Source organism: Eptatretus burgeri, chromosome 15 (assembly GCF_056783735.1).
Source record: "Eptatretus burgeri isolate ZD-2024b chromosome 15, Ebu_testis_v1, whole genome shotgun sequence".
NCBI classification, from domain to species: Eukaryota; Metazoa; Chordata; class Myxini; order Myxiniformes; family Myxinidae; genus Eptatretus; species Eptatretus burgeri.
The window spans coordinates 20,170,998-20,194,900 of record NC_140975.1 but is presented as its reverse complement, the minus strand read 5'-3'; the positions used below and the strand labels follow the sequence as shown (position 1 = coordinate 20,194,900).

At 41.3% G+C, this 23,903-nt stretch overlaps 1 protein-coding gene across 5 annotated transcripts in view; it reads left to right on the top strand.

Moving 5' to 3' along the window:
• CCDC88A (coiled-coil and HOOK domain protein 88A) overlaps positions 1-23,903 on the top strand; it is a 176,524-nt gene that overhangs the window by 87,767 nt on the left and 64,854 nt on the right. For all 5 annotated transcript variants that reach the window (XM_085858535.1, XM_085858533.1, XM_085858534.1 and 2 more), the window contains 11 exons: positions 2,406-2,464; positions 2,572-2,655; positions 10,740-10,880; positions 11,268-11,449; positions 11,878-11,959; positions 12,061-12,219; positions 12,708-12,854; positions 13,379-13,520; positions 13,615-13,790; positions 13,893-13,994; positions 23,490-23,630. In XM_085858535.1, coding sequence (XP_085714661.1) covers positions 2,406-2,464; positions 2,572-2,655; positions 10,740-10,880; positions 11,268-11,449; positions 11,878-11,959; positions 12,061-12,219; positions 12,708-12,854; positions 13,379-13,520; positions 13,615-13,790; positions 13,893-13,994; positions 23,490-23,630 — 1,415 coding nt within the window. The remainder of the gene's footprint in view (positions 1-2,405; positions 2,465-2,571; positions 2,656-10,739; positions 10,881-11,267; positions 11,450-11,877; positions 11,960-12,060; positions 12,220-12,707; positions 12,855-13,378; positions 13,521-13,614; positions 13,791-13,892; positions 13,995-23,489; positions 23,631-23,903) is intronic.

The following is a 23,903-nucleotide window of genomic DNA, read 5'->3' as shown; positions in this document are numbered from 1 at the left end:
GACCTCCATCTAGCCAACCCCCCCCCCCAGGCAGATGCCTATCCGACCAGCAATGGCCAAGGATTCTCCGAGGAGACCAAGTACCAAAGGAATTAAGTCTCCGTCTCAGATCCCTGGTCAGAATCCAAGTTTCACATCCATAGAGCAAGACTGGAAGCATCAAGGACCTGAAGACTTTCAGCCTCCCGCACAGGTACCAGCAGCGCCACACCCTATGATCCAGTGGAGACATGAATATCACTGCCAAGGTAAGTAAATCTCTCCGTGACCTCAACATCCTCGCCACATCCAAGATGAGACATACATGAGATGAGCATATACAGAGACCAGGGAAATGACACCCAAGGAGTGACGAATACTTTGTCTAATTTCGGCATCAAGAGGTCAAATCAAATGTCAATGGTCAGAGTCCGAGATATGTTTTTGTTTCTGCGATAACGTAATTACGGCTGAAAGGATCCAGGTAAAACTCGATATAAGTATGTATAATGATGTTAAGATAAACTTATTGGATTATGGGATCAAGAGGTCAATTGTCAAAGGTCAGAGGTCATATCAGGTAAAAATGTGATACTTGAGAACAGCTGTAGGGATTTAAATCAAACTTGGTACAAGTATGTATAATTACGTAATAATGTAGGTGGAGGCATATCGGTCGACATTGCAATGTCGAAGAGTGCTGTTCTAGTTATTTCCTTTTTTGTATTTTCTATGTACAATTTTTTTTTCGAGAATAGTTAGTTAAATGCTAATGATAAGTTCAGGGATAATATTGTCAAGGTCGCAGGCCTTTAAGATTGACTTGCCCACCGGGCGGGGTGGGGACAAGAGGTCTCTGCTTCCACCTGTGAATTTGGGCAAGAATTGGTGTTTCAAATACATGACCATGGTGAACCAGCCTGCCAGAAGTGGCCGAGCAAACCGTTGCGTGCGATTCACCTTTTATGGCATCTTCACTCCATGAACCGAATTTATCCATCTAATGGGTTTATGTGCCAATCCTCTATGCGTTGTTGAGCTCCAGTTCCCTGCTGACCACACATGTTCTCATTTACAAGCAGGACTTATCTGCAATGGGGTGGGGAAGAAGATGAAGGACCACGACTGACACACTCAGTAAAACCAGATGGTAACCAATGAATAACAATTGAACCCACGTTGCTTTGACGGCTTAACGATGAACCTGACTCACTCATATGGGGTGATTTAAATGGACAGACAGAGAGAGAATGTTGGACCTGTCCACATGGTGATGTTTGACATGCAGTGAGGGTTCTTCAAAGTAGCTTCATGTGCCAACCAGGAAGGGTGATAGAAAGACTTCATAGTGCTGCACGGCACCACCAACGCTGTGTGGGAGCACCGAAGAGTGATGCAGAACCAAGGAGAGGATGCCAATAACCGGAAGTCGGGTAGCTCTTGGTCCTCCTTAAGAGACTCACCAACTCTCTCTGTATGCAGCTCGTGCTTGGGGGTTTTTAATTAGGCTTTTGTCTTTGGCCTTTGCCAATTAGGCGATTTAATTTCCCACATGCATTCTTGATTTGAATATTAATATTTTTTGAACTTCTTTCACAAGTCACAAAAATCCATATTTTCAATCATTCATATCAATTTATTTCAATGTGAGTGTCCAAATCTTGTCCTGATATCTTGTTTATCATTTGTCATTACACATGCCAGGGCACTTTTGTATAATATACACTTTTGCCAACAATCTTGGCAACAAGGAATCTTCATTGAAGGGTTGAAGAAGCAGAGGATGCGTTTGTGATTCAACTAATAATTACAAGTGTTTTGGAAAATATGTATTATTAAAATTAATTGCAGCCGTGAAACCGGTCTTCATGTCCTGTTCGGTCTTGCCGTTCATACGCCTGTGCTGCATCCATTGCAGACTGTCAAATAACCGATTGTGTCGTTTTTTAAAATTATTATTTATGACCTTTTAAAAATTCTCTAAGAGTTGTTCACAAGCTTATGCACACTTTTGCAACACCACACCACATCGAACCCTACCCGCTAATTCGCCCCAGTCTTGTGGAGCCTTTTTTTTGTTTTTTTCTCCCTTTAGGTGCTTAATTAATTCTTCTTTAAACTCATTTACTGGCTTCATTGCTGCCACCCGCTTATTTGGGTAACGTTTTCTCGTGTATGAGATAACCAGTTGATGGAATTTGTGACAGTTACAAATATACAGTCATCACATGTTTTTCAGTTGGGTAAAGAATTGGAGTGCAAGCCAATGAAATGAAAGTAGTTTTTGACCTTTTTTTTGTTTTATAACATTTTTGATGTGAAGCCGAGCTTCGATCGTATTGCTGCCACTTTTGCATGATCATCATTCTATCAGCTCTTGGTGTCACACATGTTATAAATCTCGTGTTTTATTCCTGCCTTTATAGAAAAGAGTTTGAGTGAGATGCAGAAGCTCCTGCTGCTGTTGCTTGGTTGTGCAGTGCAGGTGAGCGAGGCCATGACCCATCATATGAAAACCCATCGCTGGCTTGCATTGACTGTGTGCCCATCCCATTTGCCTTGACCCTCGCAATGTGTCGCCATTGTGTGCAGTGCAACCAGAAAGAAACGTACATCGAGAAAATTAAGCTGTTGGATATCGACACGCAGTCGGCAATTGTGGAACACATCCAAGAGGTGATGTGGTTTGTGTGGCATTTTCCCTTTTCTATTGTTTTTTAGATACCTGTATGTTTCTTTTGAACCTGGGCGAGACAGCAAACGCATGGTTCAAGCAACCCAAGTGTGGACTGTACACTTGGACTTCACCTGAGTGGCAACATAGAAATCAGACTTGACGACATTCTAATCAACAAAAGATGGAGAAGTGCTGTGCATTCTGACAATATCCTGCCAGGTGCAGATTGTGGGACGGATCATGAACTCCTTTTGGTTAAGATATGGGTCAAACTGCGAAAGGTGGGAAAAAAATAAATAATCAAAAACTCCGACCAGATATGACGTTGAACACCTGTATAAACAATCTTCTTATATATTGGATTCGCTATATATGCTAGATATCCCTTATTGTCGGGTTTTGTGTGTGTGTGTGTGTGTGTGTGTGTGTGTGTGTGTGTGTGTGTGTGTGTGTGTGTGTGTGTGTGTGTGTGTGTGTGTGTGTGTGTGTGTGTGTGTGTGTGTGTGTGTGTGTGTGTGTGTGTGTGTAACGCGAGGCTCCACAGCACGAACCAGCGAACCGATTTTGATGAAACTTTACCAACAGGTTGAATATATACTGGGAATGTACGCGTTTGAATTTCATTGCCCAGCAACCACCCGTTGCTGTGCAGCGGCCGAAAAACCGCGTATAGTATTTTCAATACTTGTCCTTCAGTTTTGAATGTAGAGAAACGAGACTTCGGAATTAAACACTTCGAGATATTTAGAAAATTTTACTCGAGCCGATTTTTGATTGAGGTTTTATTTTTGAAATGGTAGTGCTTCAAAAATCGGGTGTCTATTTACCGTCATTTAAGGTGTGTATACAGTGTTTGTAAGGAACTACACCGTCGTTCCACCTTCGATCTCTCCTCGATCCAAACGTTATTGACCAAAGTGAAAAGGATCCAAAATAAATGGAATCACCAGCATTTCTGTCTTTGTGGATTTCTAATAATATGTTTATTTATTTACCGAAAACGATTCCACGATCCACACACCACCTTCAATTATTTATTTATTTACTGAAAACGATTCCCCACCCACACACCACCTTCAATTATTTATTTATTTACCGAAAACGATTCCCCACCCACACACCACCTCCAATTATTTATTTATTTTCCGTAAATGATTCCACGACCCACACTCTGCCTCCAATTATTTATTATTTAAAGTGGGAGTGGCGTAGGAAAGTGGGCATGGCTTATTAAAATATTGTGTAGCTCAGGAGGTGTGGTCAAACAAGAGCATTGAGAGAAGTTGATTGGGTTGTGTGTGTGTGTGTGTGTGTGTGTGTGTGTGTGTGTGTGTGTGTGTGTGTGTAACGCGAGGCTCCACAGCACAAACCAGCAAACCGATTATTTTTCAAATGGTAGTCCTTCAAAAATAGGGTGTCTATTTACCGTCATTTTTATGAGGAGTGCCAGTTGGCAAAATATGCAATAGGAAAAATCTTGCCAGGTAGAGGAACAATTGTATGTGAACCAATACGTCTTGGCAATGAATCTTCGTCGGTGGATCGGTCAGAATGAAAAGCATAGTATCCAGCGCTTCGATCCTCGCGAATCCCTCGTCGCCTATCGGCTTGTGTGTGTGTGTGTGTGTGTGTGTGTGTGTGTGTGTGTGTGTGTGAGTGTGTGTTCGTGTGTGTGTGAGTGTGTGTGGGTGGGTGTGTGGGTGTGCGTGTATGTGTGTATACATATATATAATATATATATATATATATATATATATATATATATATATGCCTGGTGTTAGTGCAGTGGTTAGGGCAGCGGCTTGGGATCCAAAAGGTCCCGAGTTCAAGCCCCGTTGAGCCACTGAATTAATACACCAGGGGGTTGACTCAGCCTGTCATCCTTGCGAGGTCGGCAAAGTGAGTACCAGTGTACTGGGCCGGTGTATACCCCGGTTAAAATAGGTGTACCATATCCCTGTGTCGAGGCGACCAGGGTTGCGTCAGGAAGGGCATCCGGCGTAAAACATGTGCCAAATCACTATGCGGATCATACGGATGATCCGCTGTGGCGACCCCTAACGGGAGCAGCTGAAAGAAGAAGAAGATATATATATATATAAAGCTGAGTTCGTGTCTGTCTGGCTGTGGGTCACAAGCGACGCCCATTCGACAGGCCACGTCATCCAGCCATCCAGAAATCGCCACTATCTTTTTCTCTCCATGTAGCTCAGATTGTTTTAAAGGCCTCTCATGTACATATGAACACTGAACAACGCATCTTCTATCATTAAACGAAGATACCGTTTTGAGGAAAAAAAAGAAGTAACATTTTGATTCCAACTCAAACGAGGTAATGCATGTTTTGTCCTCAGCGATCGCGGCGGCTGTCTAATATACACCGCCCAATGGAAGTATCTTGATTCTCTTATGATGCAAAGGAAAGAAAATAATGACATTTCATTAACAAAAAAACTTTGTGGGACGTTAAACACAGTTACTTTCTGTCTGTGAGACACTAACATGTCGCTTATAACTCAATGTTTGTTTCCCAGAATTTGCAATGACTGTTACAAGCAAAAATATCCCATGTTTGCTTCCATGTAAAGTATGAAAAAAGACGTCCCGACACATGACGTCATCACGTAGCGATGTCTGCTCGTAGCAGGAATGCACAAATTATTGGAGCCTTTTTTTATATAACATCCTAAAACTCATGGAAAAATTATATGATGGAGGATAGAGGATAGAAAGTTTATTTGCTGATTACTATGAGAAGGAGAAGAAGAATACGAATAGATTAACAAGAGTAGGAAAAATGCAAACATGGCAGTTTCGTGCGAGGTGTCTCACTGTCGTCTAATCTCGTATATAAAGCTGAATTTGTGTCTGTGTAAAGATAGATGTGTGGGTCTGAACAAGGTACGTTTTCATTACAACGAAAATACTCGTGATTAATACTTAAAGTGTTTAATTTTTTTTAATGTCCTTTTGTTCCTTGTTTTGTATGTACTGTTTGCTTTTGAGATGTCCAGTGGTGTGTTCACTTATCAAGCAGCTAGCTTACACTTTCCAAGCCAGCCATTCCTTATCAATGGTTTCTAATGGAGTGCTTGCTTGAGTGCTTTAGCCACTTGGCAAGCACTCTACAATAAACTTGGTAACTGAACACACCCCAGATTCATGACATGGCGATGAGGATAAACATCTATAGCATCATTATTTCAACCATATTGACAAATTCGTCTCTCAAGGGGTGGGGTGGGAAGAGGCAGGGGGAGGGGTGGGGTGGGAGGAGGTACCCGGCGTTGTCAAGCAATGCCTTGTACCCCTGCTAGGATGCAATAAAAGTGAAAAACTGTTTTGCAGAGGTTGACAATGCCAGACGAATTGTGGCAAGCTATTGAAGACTTTGAAAAAAATATGGCAAAAACAAGCAGAAAGAATAAGACGAAATAGCTGTCAGAAGAGGCAATAGATATTGCAGACAGAAGAGAGATAAAAACCAAAGGTGCATCAAAAGAAGACATTAAGTGACTAAATGCTGACTTCCAATGACAAGCTGGGAAAGATAGAGGTAAGTATTTTTTTTAAAGATCAGAGAGATCACAGAAAGGAAAGTTTAGGTTGAGGATCGGGGTCCATAAGAGTAGAACAGGAAAAGATCTGACAGAAGAAACGCAGGTCAGGTATGGGAGCATGCGCGCATCGCTGCGTCCACTGTCCATCAGTACTCAAGGGGCCTCCGTCTGGCCATCCCTCAGGCAGATGCCTGGCCCATCCCTATCCCTATCTCCTTTAGCAGGTGAAAGAAAGATGGAAAGTCCATACAAACAAGATAGCAATATGATGGCAACCTTCAAAGAAAGAGAATATGAGGAAGAACCAATAGTGATATAATGTGAGGTACGTAGAGCCCTGAAAGTGCTGGCAAGCGGAAAAGCACCAGACGCCAATGAAATTCTAATGGAACTCATAAAGGTAGTTGGGGAGGAGGGAATAAGGATTTTAACAGCTTTCTGGACACAGATCCGGAGCAGGATTGTATGGCCAAAAAGGTGGAAACGGTCTGTCTACATAATACCATTGCCAAAGAAAGGGGATCCAAGAGAATGTTCAAAGAACCAAACAATCGCCTTGATTTCACATCGCTAGCTCGATGTTACTAAAGATCATTCAACACAGAATATAAGACTTAATTAAGCGAGAAATGCCCGTTCGTCAAGCAGGTTTCAGAAGAGGAAGAGGTACGAGAGAGAGAAAAAAAATGCAAGGCAAGGGAATTTGACAAAGATCTGGATTTGATGTCAGGATTGACAAAGATCTGGAGAGACAAGGATGTGACAATCCAAACCAAGAGAATGCTGGTGAATGATCTGGTATTTCCAGTTGCAATGTATGGACGTGAGTCATGGACAGAGAAAGAAAGGAAGATTGACAGTTTTGAAATGTGGTGTTGGAGATTAATGTTAAAAATTCCATGGACTGCAGGAAGAACAAACTAATCAGTCATTTAAGAAATTAGACCACCATGTCCACTGGAAGCACTGATACTAAAACAAAAATCGTCGTACTTTGGACACGTCATGTGTGCAGAAAACGAAAGTACTGAGAATCAACCATTCTGGATGTGGTTGAGGAAGAAGAGGAAGAGACGGACATTGTATGTGTCTGATGGATGGAGTAAAGGCTGCAACGAGCTGTCATTGCCAGAGCTTCAGGAAGCAATACAGGATAGGGATGTTTGGAGAAATCTGATCAGGAATGTCACCAGAAGTCTGCCACGACTTGACGGAACTTGATAACTTGATACGTTCCTCTCTCTCGGATAATGAGCTCTCTCGTTTCTCCTCTCGTTTCTCTCTCTCTCTCTCTCTCTCTCTCTCTCTCTCTCTCTCTCTCTCTCTCTCTCTCTCTCTCTCTCTCTCTCTCTCTCTCTCTCTCTCTCTCTCTCTCTCTCTCTCTCTCTCTCTCTCTCTCTCTCTCTCTCTCTCTCTCTCTCTCTCTCTCTCTCTCTCTCTCTCTCTCTCTCTCTCTCTCTCTCTCTCTCTCTCTCTCTCTCTCTCTCTCTCTCTCTCTCTCTCTCTCTCTCTCTCTCTCTCGGTTCTTTTTCTCCCTTGAGGGTAATGACGATGAATACACTTTGGATGTTTGTGATTCTATGGTTAAACATTGGTTTTACCTGGATTTTCATCCCCACTGGCAGGAGGGACAAGTACCTGTCCATTACACTGCCATTGTATAATCCTCTATGTAATTTTTCTTCATCAAATATCATTGGGATGTTGTTGTTTTTTTTCCTCCTAGTTTTGGATCCAATCCGCTTCGTTGTTGTGTTGTTTTTGGTACTCATAGATTCCTTTCCAGAAATTTTCCAGTTTTTCTTTGTCGGGGGGATTTGATACATTTTGCTTTTGTTTCCCTAGTTTGCGGTAGAATCTTTTTCAGGTTATTTTCAAACATGTGGTTTTGTTTTCTCCCTTTGTTGGCCTTGTCATCGTTGTGTTTTTTTTTAAATCTTCCTTGCTATCATTTCTACTTTGAGTTTGCTTTCAGCAATGCTTCCCTCCTCCTTTGGATGCAGCACACGGCTGCAGGTATTAGCATCATTGACTGAGGGCACGGCTGTGCTGCTGATGCAGTGCCCTCTATGACCAGTGCACTGGTACTCATTTCACCGACCTCAGAAAGATGACAGGCTGAGTCAACCCCACCTGGTGTTCATTCAACGGAACAAAACAGGGGCTTTAACTTGGGACCTTAAGATCCCAAGCCAGCAACCCTAACCTCTATGCCAACACCAGGCTTTCAGCAATGCTTTAAGCAATGCTTTACCATGAGCCATTAGTGTCCAATAAATGATTATAATTGTCGTGAGGAACAATTTAATGAAATGCAGGAAAAAAACGTTGTGTGACTATGACTGTGTATGACAAGGCCAGGGTTGGGGACCCTCTCGTGCCAGCAGAATAACAGTGCTTTGTGTGATAAACAATATAGACTAAGCATTTGTACGAGTCATAACTCCTTCAATGGACGGATTTTCACAACGGCTGATGTCAAGACTGTTTTTGGTTTGTTTGTTTGTTTGTTTGCAAAGCCAAACGTTTTCTTGTAGAAACCTTTTTTTCATTTTTTTTCATGGGTCTTGCATCCTATGCAAACACTTGCAGATTTAGCCACACGGCACCTTTCCATGATGCCTTCTCCATGTTATCCACATTGGTGCCCAATCCCTTCTATCTCCTCCTGCTTACCCCCTCTCCTCTTCTTTCCTCTCCTTCCCACCTTCCCTTCCTTCCTTCCTATGTCACATTTATTTTGCCCACCAATTTTCCTCTCACCACCCACTCACTCTCTCCCTTGTATTTCGCATAATTCTTCCACAACCACCATCTTGCTTCTTTTGCTCTTCAAGGGAATATTAATGCTTCACAAATGTCTTGCTCAGTCCCATTAAAAGGCCACTCTGTGGTCAAGACATCAGACCTCTTGGCCTTGATTCTCAGGGAAAAAAAAAGTTGGTTCTGATTTTTTGTGGAGTAGCTCTTGAGTAGGACGTGTTCCATACCCGACACCTTTTTTTTGATTTTCTGCTCGACCGTGTTGAATGTGTGGAGTCGCACCGAGACATCATTAAAAGTTACATCTGTAAAGCCTGGGTTTTAACAGCGTTACAGAAAACGTACACACATTGTTGTTGCCACGTTAAATGCTAGCTAGCTCTGAGACTTGTGGCAATTTGAGCAGCGAACCATGAATGGTGGCATTGTGAAGCATGCATGTGTCTGAATGTCAAAAATGATCTCAACTATTTGCTTAAGTTTATCTTCGACGGAAATCTTATCTTGGTCCAATATTGGCTTCTTGGTTTTTGTATGAATACCCGAGGCTTGCAATGTTTTTGTTTCAATAATTTATTGAAACAGCCCTAGTTATCTGAGTTTACACTGCAGTGGAAAATTATTGTTGCCTCGTGAATCAAGATTAGAGTTTTGGATGCAAAAAGTATCCATTGTGAATGACCTCATCACCTATGCCATTACGGATCGACATCTGACTGCTTGCTGTCTTGTATGCCACACGACATAATTAGTACGTTGAACTTCTCTCGTGTGATCAAAGAAAGCAGCAAACTGGCTGTTTGCAAAATACTTGTCGTTTATTCTCCATTATGTCAGTGTTTTGTGTGATGACCATTTACGCTCGTACCGTTACGTCGCTAACCTAACTATTATTGTTATTGTTATTTATGTGTGGTCCTTTAAATGCACACATTTGGAGACTTATGGAAGAGTTTGCTGACAAAAAGCAGAAGGGTAATTGCATCAGCATTTGAGGGGGGGGGGGGGTGAGTAATGGGAACACTTATAATATATGGCATAAGATCAGTGAGAATAGAGAATATTCCACATTGTTGGAAACGATGCAGAAAAGAAGTAACATCTGTGCCAACTTTTGGTTTTGGGGGGAGGGAGGGGAAAACTTTGTGACCAACACACTGCCTCCCACCCCTTTCCCAAGATGAGTTAGATGCTTGAATTTAAAGCATTATTACAAGGAATGAAATGGGGTATTGGAAGTGACCCTTTGGAGGGTTCTTGTTCTTCTTCCGGATGCAGCACAAGGTTACAAGTTGCATCATTGGCTCGAGGTAACAGCAGCTGTGCTGCTGATGCAACACCCTCTGTAGGTGAGGGCACTGATTTGGAATTTGTTCAGGGTGCCGGCGATAGCTCGCCGACTCTTCACAAAGTACATCGTGGGAGCTAACGCCCTGTTTAATGTTCACCTGAGGGACGGCACACACACATCGAAGCCTCCCCGTGCCCACAGGATACCAGGATGACAGTTTGTAGCTGGGCCAAAATTCACACCCAGGCTGGATGGCTCAGAGGCGACTGTGCATATCCCGAGACCATCCTGCCAGCCCTTTGGGAGGGTGAAGGGCTGAAAGAGCACCAAGGGAGGCGCATTCAAGAACAAGTGATTGTGTATTTAATTTTTGGAGGTTTTTTTTGTTTGTTTGTTTGCTCTATCTCGTATTATATTTCAGCATTGAACTTTGTGTACTAAATGTTAACTCTGCATGTGGATGTCACAGGTGACCCAAAATCAGGAGAACATTCTGGATGTCCATTGGGCGGAGCTTCCGGAGGTTCCATCCCAGGGTCTCGACTCCTTGGCCCGCAGTCTCGCCTATCAAGTCCAACGCTTGGTCGCCGAACGAGATGAGTTCTCTGAGGTCACAAGTCTTTTTCACTTCATTCCTTTCCTATTCTTCCCTCAGCTACTTATAGGTCTTGTACATTTTTCTCCAAAGACATTGGTGTCATGTTAAAATTAAAATGATAGGAACATGAGGTTTGAAAACTGATGAACCTGTCCCATCTTTGGTCCTTAAATTTTTTTTGGATTTCTCATGAGATGTAGAAATCTGCTGAGACTATTATTAGATCTGATGAGAAAAATATTTTTGATGAAGGACAACCAAGAGGTCACAAGTCATCTTTTGGAATAATGGCAACCTCAGAGTACCAGATAACATTCATATGTAGATCTTGCATGGGTGTTGATGAAGATGAATAGCACGTTCATTTTCATTGATTTGGCCATTGTCACTGGGAAACAGGTGGTGATGGAACTGACACAGGAGAGGGACTACCTTCAGGTTCAGCAGGCTTACATACAGGGTCAGCCTGAGAGATCCTCATCTCCAAGTTCCGGAGGCCTTTCCCCAGGGGACACCCGGCAGCACCTTGCCGTCGAGCTGGCAGACTGCAAGGCCAAATTGCGGCGGTTGCGCCAGGAGTTGTAGGTTTGGTTCTTATTTCCTATTTTGTTTTTACTTGATTTGCAGAGTGCTGCTTATGATGTCGATTAGGTGAAAGTTGAATGGGTGAGAATGAGGTCAATCCTGAAAATGATTTGATATTTATGAGTTGATAAAGAGTGATTTAAAGGATGAAAACCACATACTGTATATATGGTATGACTCTTGCTTAAAATATCGAATTGAAATAGTTTATATTTCAGAAGTTGATATCCGACTATGAACGCCAACAAGTGTCACAACTTGTTGGGGTTTATGAATACATAGTCTGTGCCACCTTCCATGTCATTGTAGCTACAAAAGTTCATCAAGAGATTGTTTGGCTTTCCCAACGATGCCTTCAAGATGCATCCCTAACAGCATGTTGAAGGTGAGATGTGACCGAAAGTGTTGTCCTTGCTGCATGCAGGGAGGAGAAAACTGAACAGCTCACTGATTGCAAGCATGAAGTTACGGTGTCCTTGTTGGAGATAGAGAGGTTGCAGCAGGAAGTGAGTACTCAAAGTGTAAATTATTGATGATGCTTTTATTTTCACTTGTAGGTAATCACTTACCGTTATTTACTTTACCTTATTTACTTATTCCTTGTCAGAACCTGCAGCTGGTGGGAGAAGCGCGAGCAGCACGGGGCTATCGGGATGAAGCAGATGCATTACGGGAACGTTCAAGTCGAGTGGAACGCCTTGAGAGTGAGGTGGTCCGCTACAGGGAACGTCTACATGACATTGATTTCTACAAAACCCGCATGGAGGTGCGAGCTGGCCGAAACTTTGCCGCGAGACATACACACTCACACACTCTTGTATGCAACCTGTGGCTGCTGGTTGCATGATTCGTTAGGGACAAGACTATGCCGCTGATGCAGTGCCCCTATTACCACTACACTGGTGCTCATTTTGCTGACCTCGGAAGGATGACAGGCTGAGTCAACCCCACCTGTTGTTAATTCAGCGGCCATCAGGGCTCAAACTCACGACCCTAGGATCCCAAGCCAGCCTCCCTAACCGCTAAACCAACACCAGGCTTACCGCTAGACATTACAAGTTGTGATTGCAAAACAATGGACCAAACAGAAGGCTTTGATTGATTGATTTTAATACTTCATAATGGAGAAGCCACCTTTACTTGCAGAAAGGTAAAAACACAGTTCTGTTAAACATTTTTGTACTATTCCCAGCATCATAGCAGGATAAAATTGGGGAGAAAGAAATTAACAAAAACCTTTTTTTGACTGAACAGGAGGTGCGTGAAGATAACGTAGTACTGTTGGAGACCAAAGCCATGCTGGAGGAGCAGCTGGAGTGCTCAAGAAGTCGCTGTGATGGATTGCACGAAGCTGAGAAAGATAACCTGCAGCTTCGTGCAAAGATTCATCGCTTAGAGACGGTCTGACAGCATGTCGATCTGCAATATGTTTCTAACTGCCTGTCCTCTCGCCTATCCGGCCAGCCGTCCTCTCATCTCTGTTCACACAATGTAGCATAGAGCTGTACTACATCCACAACACTGCACAAAATTTTGGAATTTTTGTCAGTTACTTGGGGACTTGTCATTCACGTGCTACAGAACAAGTGCTGAGTCACAGTACATAACTATTGCATTCAAATAATTACATTTTATTCTCACCATCTTTGATGCTCACTTTAAGAATGTCCTGGTTACTTACCATCCCTCATACATTCTTAATTTCCACATATTTTGATTCTTCTCCATTTCTGTTTGTTGACCTCACAACAGTTGACTGGCCTACTTGGCACTTTCTACCATTTCTGCAATAATAATTGAGATTAGTTCGGCTTTTGTTGTGTCCATTGTCTTTCCAATTGTCTTCCACATGAAGAGGGTTTGGGGTGCAGGATTAATTAACCATCAAAGCTTTGATTTGACAATTTTCCACCTTGATCGAACAGGAGAGAGATTCAGACCGTCAGCGCCTTGAGGAGCTCCTTGAGGAGAACCTTGCACTGGAATTTGCCCAGAAGCAGAGCATGAATGAGTCTGCACAGCTTGGCTGGGAACTTGAGCAGCTAAACAAGTCACCTGACCTTGGATGTGAGTTTCTCAAATTATGTAAGATTTCAAAGTATAATACCTATAATGTTGCTTTGGGTGGCTGTTCCAAATCCATTTTTCCAAATCTCCACAGGCCGGCGCCAATCTGTGAGCACGGAAGTTAGTGAGGCTGCATCAAGTCGAGCCATCCGTCTTGAGAAAGAGAACCACAGTCTCCTGCAGACTATCCAGGAGTTGCGAGCAAGTGTCCAGGATGGTTCTCCTCAACTTGCTAAACTAGAGGAGGAAAAACGGAGACTCAGTATTGAGGTCAGCCAACAGTATGGACTCTTTTGCCTTTTGTCTGTCTTCTACAGTTCCTATTATTTGTATTCTGTGGTGACCACTTGTGAGGCCAACCCCTCCGTTTAGGTGGAGGAATTGAAAGAAAGTCTCAAGAAAGAGCATCCAATCATTGAACATGAGAACTTGAATGATGGAGAGGAGGGGCAGCCGCAGGAAGATGTATTTCAGGTTTGGCCCAGTATACTGTATTTATTTCAATTTTTACAAATGCACATTGAAAATCTGTTCATTAAAAGTGCCAAAGAGACACAAAAATGTCTTCCATTACTCACTGTTCATGAGGATTCAAGATGATTTGCCCTTTGGATATAATTTCAAAACGATCTCCATCAAAATGAAAACATCAATGACAGTTCCAGCTGTTTCGTAATTTGGACCGAAAGCTATGGAAACTGGAACCAGTTGGCACCATCATTTCCAATCATTACAACTCTTTCATTGGACTAGAACGATGTGAATGCTGACTTTGGGATAATCTTATATTTTACCTGTGCTAATGGTCATGTTATCATCGTTATTTTCATGGAAGAGCAAAGGATAACCTTCATATCAATGGTCCCCTTGCCTGTTCTCCATAAACCTTTTCAATATAGGCTCATAAATTTGGAACTGCTTCACCAATCATGATGAAATTTTCAATGATTGCATTCTATGATAAGGCTTCTTCTATCACATGACTTGCTAATTATGTAGACACCTCCCTACAGAATTAACAAGTCATGTGATAGATACTGACTCAATTTAGATTGTGCGTTATTAATCCTCTACCAGTTTCACCGGAGGGGACTACAGGTTTGTTCTCTGTCCCACCAGTGTTTTTTCAGACTTCCCCCCCCCCATACCCTTTAACATATTCAACTGAAACTTGGTAAATGGCTTTATTATGGTAAGTTACTGGAAAAAAGTTTGAGTTTCAGGGCCTTTCATCAATTTTTTCAGTTATGACTTTTTTGAATTTACAAAATATCACATCAATTGGTAGGGGATGTGTATCGCAAAGCAATTCTCACTCTTGTTTTATGAGTGTGCTTATATCAGCAATGTTTGTCTTGAACCTACCTGGTTTGCAATTTCAGAGCTTCATCTATCTTTGAAGACAGCAAAGAAAAGAAAATAACTAAAACGACACTTTGTGGAGCACATACCTCCTCCAGGTTGAACATTGTTTGTTTTGTATCCCACTGATAGGCTGGATCTGAATCCGGACCTTAACCAAAATTTAATCGGCTTGTTCTTGTCACCTACCCAATTCATCCACCAAGTTTTGTCATAATCCATCCATAACTTTTTGAGAAATTGTGCTATATATATATATATATATATATATATATATATATATATATATATATATATATATATATATATATATATATATATATATATATATATATATATATATATATATATATCGTTTTTGACCCCTTTCTCTCAATGTTGAAGAATCTCTTGAAAAATTCTGGTGTCTAGATTCGGATCTTCACCAAAATCGAATCAATTTATCCTTGTCACACACCCAACCTGTCCACCAAGTGTCATCCAAATCCATCCACAACTTGAGATATCCTGCTCACAGACAGACGGGTGAAAACATAACCTCCGTCCACCTTCGGTGGCGGAGGTAATAAGACTTTTTCAAATAAATTAAGGACCATGGTTTGAACACATCAATTTTCACACATTGCTTTTTGATGGCTAATCTATGAGTAATCCTTGACTTTACTTTTGTAGATTATTCACCAAATCCACAGTTTTTAAAAGAAACACAGAGGTTAAAGCCATTTTGAATTTCCCATTATAAATTTTCCAAATAGCTTTTATACTTCTGATCAAAAAGTATTTGACTGTTTACAACTTCTTGGAGAATCATCATGTTTTTATTTATTTATTTTAGACTCTTGCTTTTTTTTCTTAAATTATCTCACTGCCCCATTTTATCTGGAAATAATCGCACCAACAAACAAGCAAAGCTGACGAGTGTAAACAAACTCCCGCCTGATTTTTAAACGAGATAAGCAAAGTCTTAAACTTCTGCATCTTAAGCCACATAACAGATTTCCTTTCTCCAAGTTAGTTTGAAATGTTGGTGCAGCCGAAAATCATCTTCAGATTGGAATTCGACATTAGCTTTGCCAAGTAACACAAACTCTAAATTGTTGCTTTTTGTTATTTTAAAGGAACATTCTGGGAATTAAACTTATTATACAGCCATTATAACAATTGTGCCTTGTCTGGAGCACCAGGTTTGATTTGGAACCATTGATTTATTTTGGAAGTAAATTCAGCAGAATTTGTTCACATTCCTCCCCTATCATCCACACCATTACTCCTATCTCCTCCCAATCTACTTTCAATTATTTATTCACCCCTTTCACACTTCAGAAAGTTTATTTTTCTCTTTTTATCCTTCACTTTCTTCCTTTTCTCAATTGTTATTTTCTTAATGTACCACACCCCAACCACCTCAGTGTGTACGTAATATGTAGATAGCACTTAGACTTTTTGAGACAAATATTTTTGAAGAAACATCTTCCTTTAAAATTTCCAAGTCGTAGCTGTTTGAGAGCACGTTTATTCCTGGAAAGAACATGTCATATGAAGCCTGACAACATTTATCTGATTACCATTTTGATGTCAAAATGAAGTGTTCTCTTTAAGGGGTGAGGCTACGACACTTTTATCAAAAGCATTTTTGAATGTTTAAAAGACACTTGGCTTTTTAAACCGATCAAAATCGAGCAAGCTTTCAGATTAAGATTGTTGGATGTACTCATTCATAATGACAGCACCACTGATGTTGTTCAACCTGCTTTCCGTAAAAGAGAACTGTGAGTAGTTTCTCAGGACTTGTTTTACCCCTTATCTATGCTAACAATATCGGCTAGATCTTCTTTACATTTCGGCGATATCTTCTTTGCTAAACGGGAAAGTGATGATTCAATACAAACTGCACTCTCAATTATCAGCCAGGCTGTTTTATACATGCTGATCGGATCTCGCTCACGTAATCAAACCACTTTCAAAGAGGGAAAAAGGTTCAACCATTAATATTTCACCTTACCTTGTAATTACACATGAGAGCTCATGGTGAAAGTGAGCCAAGGATTACTTGACACTGCATTCTTGGAAATAGCAGATGAGTTTATCGAAGCATCCTGTTTTACATCATCTGTATTAAAAACTGTGATTATATTTGGTATAAATTACGTTTGCAAATCATTTCTGGGTGCACATGGAAATCAATTTTTTTTTAAGCATTCTTTTAAAGCGGTTATTTTAGGCTCATGGAGGAGATTGTACACATATCATATGTTGCACAAGGATGTTGGAAGATGATGGACAAATTAACAGTATTTGGGAATTTGCACTGGGGTCCCATCATCGTGGGTGTAGGTACAAAATAGACAGATTATGGGTTTTAATCCACATACCAGTCAGAATCTTTATCTCGCTTATTTTGTAGTGCCAGGTGACTACTTTATTTAAACTCTTTACGGTCATGATATTCATTTTGAGGTTTTGCTTGTGCTTGTGGCTTTCTCATTCGTGTTGCTTGGGAGCAGTGTGGTGTCTACGTAGGCAGTTGAGAAGTCATTTTGGTAAAAATTGTATCTATTTTTCTCTGTGTCCACGGTGATTCCACAATGCTGAATTGCACTCCAGGGAGAAATAAAAACATCGTCCCACTTTCAAAAGACTTGATATTTGGCATCACACACTTGCTACGATGGCAGTTGAATGCTTACATCTGTCTGCATGTTTTGGCCAGATTACTTTTTCTCCCCGCGAGAGACGTGCTGGCTTTTCATCCCATAATACCAGACCCGCTAGCTCAATACTGATCCCTTGTGACTGCTGCCTGTGCATTCCATGACATCAGTTTGTGCCTCTGGAACTGTGATTTATAATGCTTTTGAAAGTTCCATTCAAGGCTAAATTCTTCTTCTCTTCATACATACATATATATATATATATATATATATATATATATATATATATATATATATATATATATATATATATGCCTGGTGTTGGCTTAATGGTTAGGGTGGTGGGCTTGGGATGCTTGGGATCCTCGGATCCTGAGTTCCAATCCCACTTGGCTGTTGAATTAATACCAGGTGGTGTTGACTCTGCCTGTTATTCTTCTGAGTTCGGCAAAATGAGTGCCAGTTTGCTGGTATCCTGTGTCGGAGTGGCGTCTTGTCCAGGATTGTGTCCAGTAGCCAAGAAGACTGCTTCGGCAGCACCAACGCTCTGCACAGAGTATGGTTCCAATGGATGGATGTGTATGTGTGTGTGTGTATATTTGTGTATATGTGTATATATATATATATATATATATATATATATATATATATATATATATATATATATATATATATATATTTTTTTCTTTTTAAAATTAAACCAATGTTGGCATTAAAATCAAAATGCATGTTTGTATCAACTTGTGAAATGCAGCGTTCTTTCTTTACAGGCTTCTTTTATTTCTTCTATCCAACCTTCCAAAGCAAATCTATTGTACTTTTCTTTTTGTCTGTTCCTTTTTCTTCTTCTTCTTGTGTATGGCAGCTTGGCTGCCGGGTAGCTATCATTTTGTTGGGGTGTGACTGTGCTGCTGATGCTCTGCCCCGACACCAGTACACTGGTACTCATTTCACTGACCTCGGAAGAATGACAGGCTGAGTCAACCCCACCTTGTGTTAATTCAATGGAAATAGGGCTTGAACTCAGGACCCTAAGATCTCAATCCAGCCACCATAACTACTAAGCCAACACCAGGCTTCGTCTGTTCCTTGATGAGGCATTACTCTGATAACCCTGTGTTGTGTTATTAAACACGTTCAGAATATTCCATTACAGAAGGTGGAGATTAATCTTTCAAGCTTTGCATGCCACGGGAATTGCACAACCAATATCTGGGTGTTTCCTCGCATGTAATAGCATCACATAACACTGTGACAAACCCTGTTCTTGGTGTAGATCAATGATTTCTAGTCATCACTAGCAAATCCAGTGTATCACTTTGCAAACAAGTCTGTACTCCTTCACCATGCAGGCTGTAGTGTGGCAGCATCCCTTTAAGTTGATCTTCAGGGAATAAGCAACTGGTCACTTGCTTTGAAAGTGTCTTTTTCTGCAGAAAAGATTCACACTCTCACTTTGTCCCTCCACTAACAGCAGCTGACAAATCCTCCAATTTTTTTTTCTGTGGCCTACCTTTTGAGAATATACAAGCTCTTGTCGTACAGCTCCTGCACCTCCCCATCAGCTCTAACTTTTATTGGGCAGATCTCCAAAAGCAAGCCACCACCTCTGAAATCTCCATCAGGTCAAGTTCTTTACAACTGTCCTTAGTTTATAGTAGTCTACAAGGCCTTAATCTGAAATGTCATACAACATGGCTCCCCACTGTGGATTGATGCTCAAATTGAGGATGTGGAGTCAAAGACCCTTTATGTCTTTGGCATTTCACAGCAGGGGGCTGAGTCTCAAGGTATACTTCTTGCTCACCACAGATAGGTTGGTGGTCTTGCAACATTTTACCAACTCTGTTCTGGTCTTGTTCCTCCTGTTCTCTCACATCTCCACTCAATTCCTGTCCCTTTATAAGTTGTATGCATTCCATCAGACACTCTGACCTTGTTACCCTCACCAAGTCTAAACTTCACTTACATTTATTCACTGATCTACCACATATGGTCTGTTGTCTCATGTTCTTCCCTCCAGGACTTCCAGTCTGTTGCTCCCACTGCCATCTCTTTATCTCTCCCATCTCTCCATCTCAGCTTTACTGTAGCTGCCGAGACCCTGTCCCCCTTTTCATCTGGAACTCCACTCCTCATACTGTGATGCATGCATCCATACGTTCTTGTCCTGTTTGTTTACCCTTTCCCTCACTTTTGTTCTGCTCTTCCATGAGCAGCGATGCCTGAAAAGATAGAACTTGTCTCGTCCAATGGCGAAAAGTACACAAAATGTGTGTTGTAATGTGGAATGTCACACGCAGAAAGATTATTTCCAGGATGTGCTCAAGTCATTGAGCAGAAATCACAGAAGAAAACATGAGAAATACCTTACAGAAGGTAATGCAATGGATTTTTCTTCCATCCCTGTTGCATCTTCGCTGTACCATTTTCTTCAAATAGGTTATCTCCTTTCTCATTTTGTGTGCATTTTTTTTAGGATCGCTGTGGTTACACCTGAAGATTTATATGAATGACTTTTAATAATAAATTTTACGTAGATGATAGACTGCATTTTTGGTCATAGTAGTACAGTAGTTCCATTACGGGCACCAGCAGAGTACCCTCCCTATGGGTGATCCTGTTCCAAGCGTGCAATACTTTCTTCTGACATATTCCTTTATTTTGGAGGTGTATAGGCAACAGATCGCTGCTTTGATGGCTCCCGAAAATATAATTAACCCGGGTTACGGGTATGAAGCAAAAACTTGTGTACTGCTTAATTCCAATTGTATATAGCTCGGATAGCTGGATATATCTGGATATATAGCTCGGACGTGTATATATAATACATTATGCTTATATTGTACAGCTCGGATAATTACAATTGCACCCCCACCCGTCCCCAAAATAAGAAAATGGCGCGATTGGCGAAAAAAAAAATCCCAAAAGTTGATGGATTTAAACGAAACTTGCTTGCACAGGCACAATGTCGAGGTGCCCTCTTTAATCCCTGAAAGTTTCAGCTTGCTTGGTCAAATCCTCTCGGAGTAGATGAAATGTACAACATACATACATACATACATACATACATACATACATACACTTTCCCTCCATTATGTATAGATGCTTGTGACTCGTGAACGATGATTTGGTGATTTATACAGGATGGATGACTTTCATGACGATGGTCCATGGTCGAGAATTTTTTGAAATTGTTTGTTACCTTGTATGGAGTAAATGCAGGAGAGCTTTACAGAAATTTTATTTTTTGCATATAGATTTTAATTGGTTCTCCAGCTTGTAAAATGATGTTGATCATTGTTTTGTTTTTGCAATATATTTTACTTCTTCTTCTTCTTCTTCTTCTTCTTCTTCTTCTTCTTCTTCTTCTTCTTCTTCTTCTTCTTCTTCTTCTTCTTCTTCTTCTTCTTCTTCTTCTTCTTCTTCTTCTTCTTCTTCTTCGTCTTCGTCTTCGTCTTCGTCTTCGTCTTCGTCTTCGTCTTCGTCTTCGTCTTCGTCTTCGTCTTCGTCTTCGTCTTCGTCTTCGTCTTCGTCTTCGTCTTCGTCTTCGTCTTCGTCTTCGTCTTCGTCTTCGTCTTCGTCTTCGTCTTCGTCTTCGTCTTCGTCTTCGTCTTCGTCTTCGTCTTCGTCTTCTTTTTTTATTCTTTCCTGACCCCTCATCATGGTTTTATTCCTAAACTATCTGTGTATTATTCAGGAAAATAAACGTAATTTGCCAACCAACCAGAAGAGCTCTTCCAAGGCAATCTGGATGGCCACTTTAGTCCAGTAAACCAACGACTTTTTTGGCAAAGATTGGAAAAAAATAGGGAAGAGATGAAACTTGGTGGGAATCTTCTTTGGACCTTATAGAATGTCATACTAAAAGTCCCCGCATGTCACATGTGAGCTAACGTCACTATACTGGAAATGACGTCATTACCGTAAAATGCACTTTTAGAGACTTTCATACTTAATCTAATTGTTCTCGGTCACAAACACTTGCAGTAAATCTCACAGGATCAACAAAGGTATCAGTTTTCGGCAGAAGGCATCACTGCTTATTGTTTACATGCTTAGTTTTCTCTTTCGCACCCCCTTGGTCGACGTTGAGGCTGTAGGTTCATCCGAATAAACATCCAAACTCGCGAGATCGTCCTCTTGTAGACCTGTGTCATCTTCATCATATTCATCGTCAGAACTATTGTCAGACTGCACAAGCTCACTGGATTCTTCACATTGGACCTCACGGCTTGGCTCATCGTCTACTTCTTCATCAGTGTCTGGTTTTTCAAAATTGCTTCAACCACCACCGCGACACTGACCACATAGCGGTGAACACTGATTGCCAGCTTTCCTGCATCCGCATCGTCTCTCACATTCAGTCTTGCAGTTGCATGAAATCAAATTTAAGAGTGTCTGGGGCTGGACGCTTGCGCGTAAGAGTTGGATACAGCTGTCCATCGACTAAATCCCAACCCCATTCTGTCGGTGGTATATCACAACCTAACCATTGTTGCACCTGATGATAAACACACATGGAATGTTCTTTTACTGCTGCAGACGTAGGTGGTAGGGACGTGAGCTGGAGTTTGGTATGAATTGGACACTTTGCAACTGCTTTCATAAAACAGTGATATCTGTGCTTGTTACCTTCGCATTCTACGAAAGGTTATGTTTTGGTCGGCGTGTATTTATTTATTTATTTATTTATTTATTTGTAATCTTGTGATTCGTATAACTCAAAAAGTATTAAACCGAATTGCATGAAATTTGGTGGGATGATTGGTTATTAGCCAGGAAGCATTCGATTAGATTTTGGGATCGTTCGGGTCAAAGGTCAAGGTCACGAAAAGGTCAAAATCGTCTTTTTACGATAACACGGTCAATTTTTATTCAATTTGCATGCAAATAACGCCAAAATGTTCAGAATTCAACGCCTCATCTTGTGATATGCAATATGACACAATGACGCCCATACTCTTGTTACCGGTTAGGGGTCAAAGGTCAGGGGGGGTCACGACCTTGAAAAATATGCGGTTTTTGTCATAACGCGGTCAATTCTTGTTTGCCCATGAACCGCTTTACATGAACCCAGCACCAAAATGTTCATAATTTAATGCCCAATCTTGTGACACAATGACGTCATAACACATGTCACCGGTTGGGGTAAAATGTCGGGGGGGGGGTCACGCCCTTGAAAAATATGCGGTTTTCGGCATAACTCAGTCAATTCTTATTCAATTTGCATGAAACCACCATCAAACGAGATTACCTTCTCTTGTTGAAACGTTGTATTCACCGAGCTTGCGAGTGAAGACTCACCAAAACGACGTGAGTTGATTGTTGTTTAGTCCGTAGCCCCCGAAAGTCAGGGGGGGGGGTCATGACATTATAGATATGTGGTTTGTGTCATAAGACCATTCATATGAAACCAGTTCCCCACACTCATACCAAGAACAAAAAAAGTAGTGGCGGCGAAGGTATGCGCTCTATGAGTGCCCGTTCTAGTTTATTTATGCATTCCTGTAATAAAAATATCTGGTTTTCTGAAACAAATTGAGCATTGGCAGGTGTCGGTGTGCTTCAAAAGGTGACATCTCTTCCGGTGTAGCGACGTTCGCTCACACGTGACACTCGTGACATTTAGTCTGTTGTTTCTGACAGTCACAGGAAGGTATCTGTCAAGAAAACGGCTTGTTTTCCTAACAAATATTGAGCAGTCACAGGTATGAAGTGGTTTTATAAAGGTATGACGTCACTTCAGGTGTAGCGATGTTAGCTCACACGTGACACTCGGGGACTTTTAGTATGTTGTTTCTGATAATCACATGAAGGTACCTGCCAAGTTTCATTTCTCTCCTATTTTTTTTCCAATCAAAAGTCGTTGGTTTACTGGACTATATTGCACACTCAAATGACATTGTGCTTGAGTGAACCAATACTAACACAAAACATGATTTTCCATGGACAGGGTGGTGAACAAGATGGAAGTGGCACTGGTCAACGGAGGGTTGACCGAAAGAGTGAGAGGGAAGCAGATCGCTTGGACAACATGGAGCAGGCTCACTCACGGCTTCAGGAACAGTATTTTGACCTCAAGCAGAGCCTGGAGGTATTTGTAAGCTAAACGATGTGGTAATAAGATTTGGTGGCATAATGATTAGAGCATCTGCTGTCAGTATGAGGGTCAGTGGTTTGAACCCGACACCAGCTGAGTCATACCAAAGACTTCAAAAATGGTGCGTGCTGCTTCCTGAGTTGATGCTCAAAATTTTTTTAAGGGTAGAGCATGGATAAACAACCATATGTTGGCAATCATAGTGCAGGCTTTGATGTGTCAAATGACCTCCTGCGTTGAAGTTTTTTGGAAGGGAACTAGTATTTA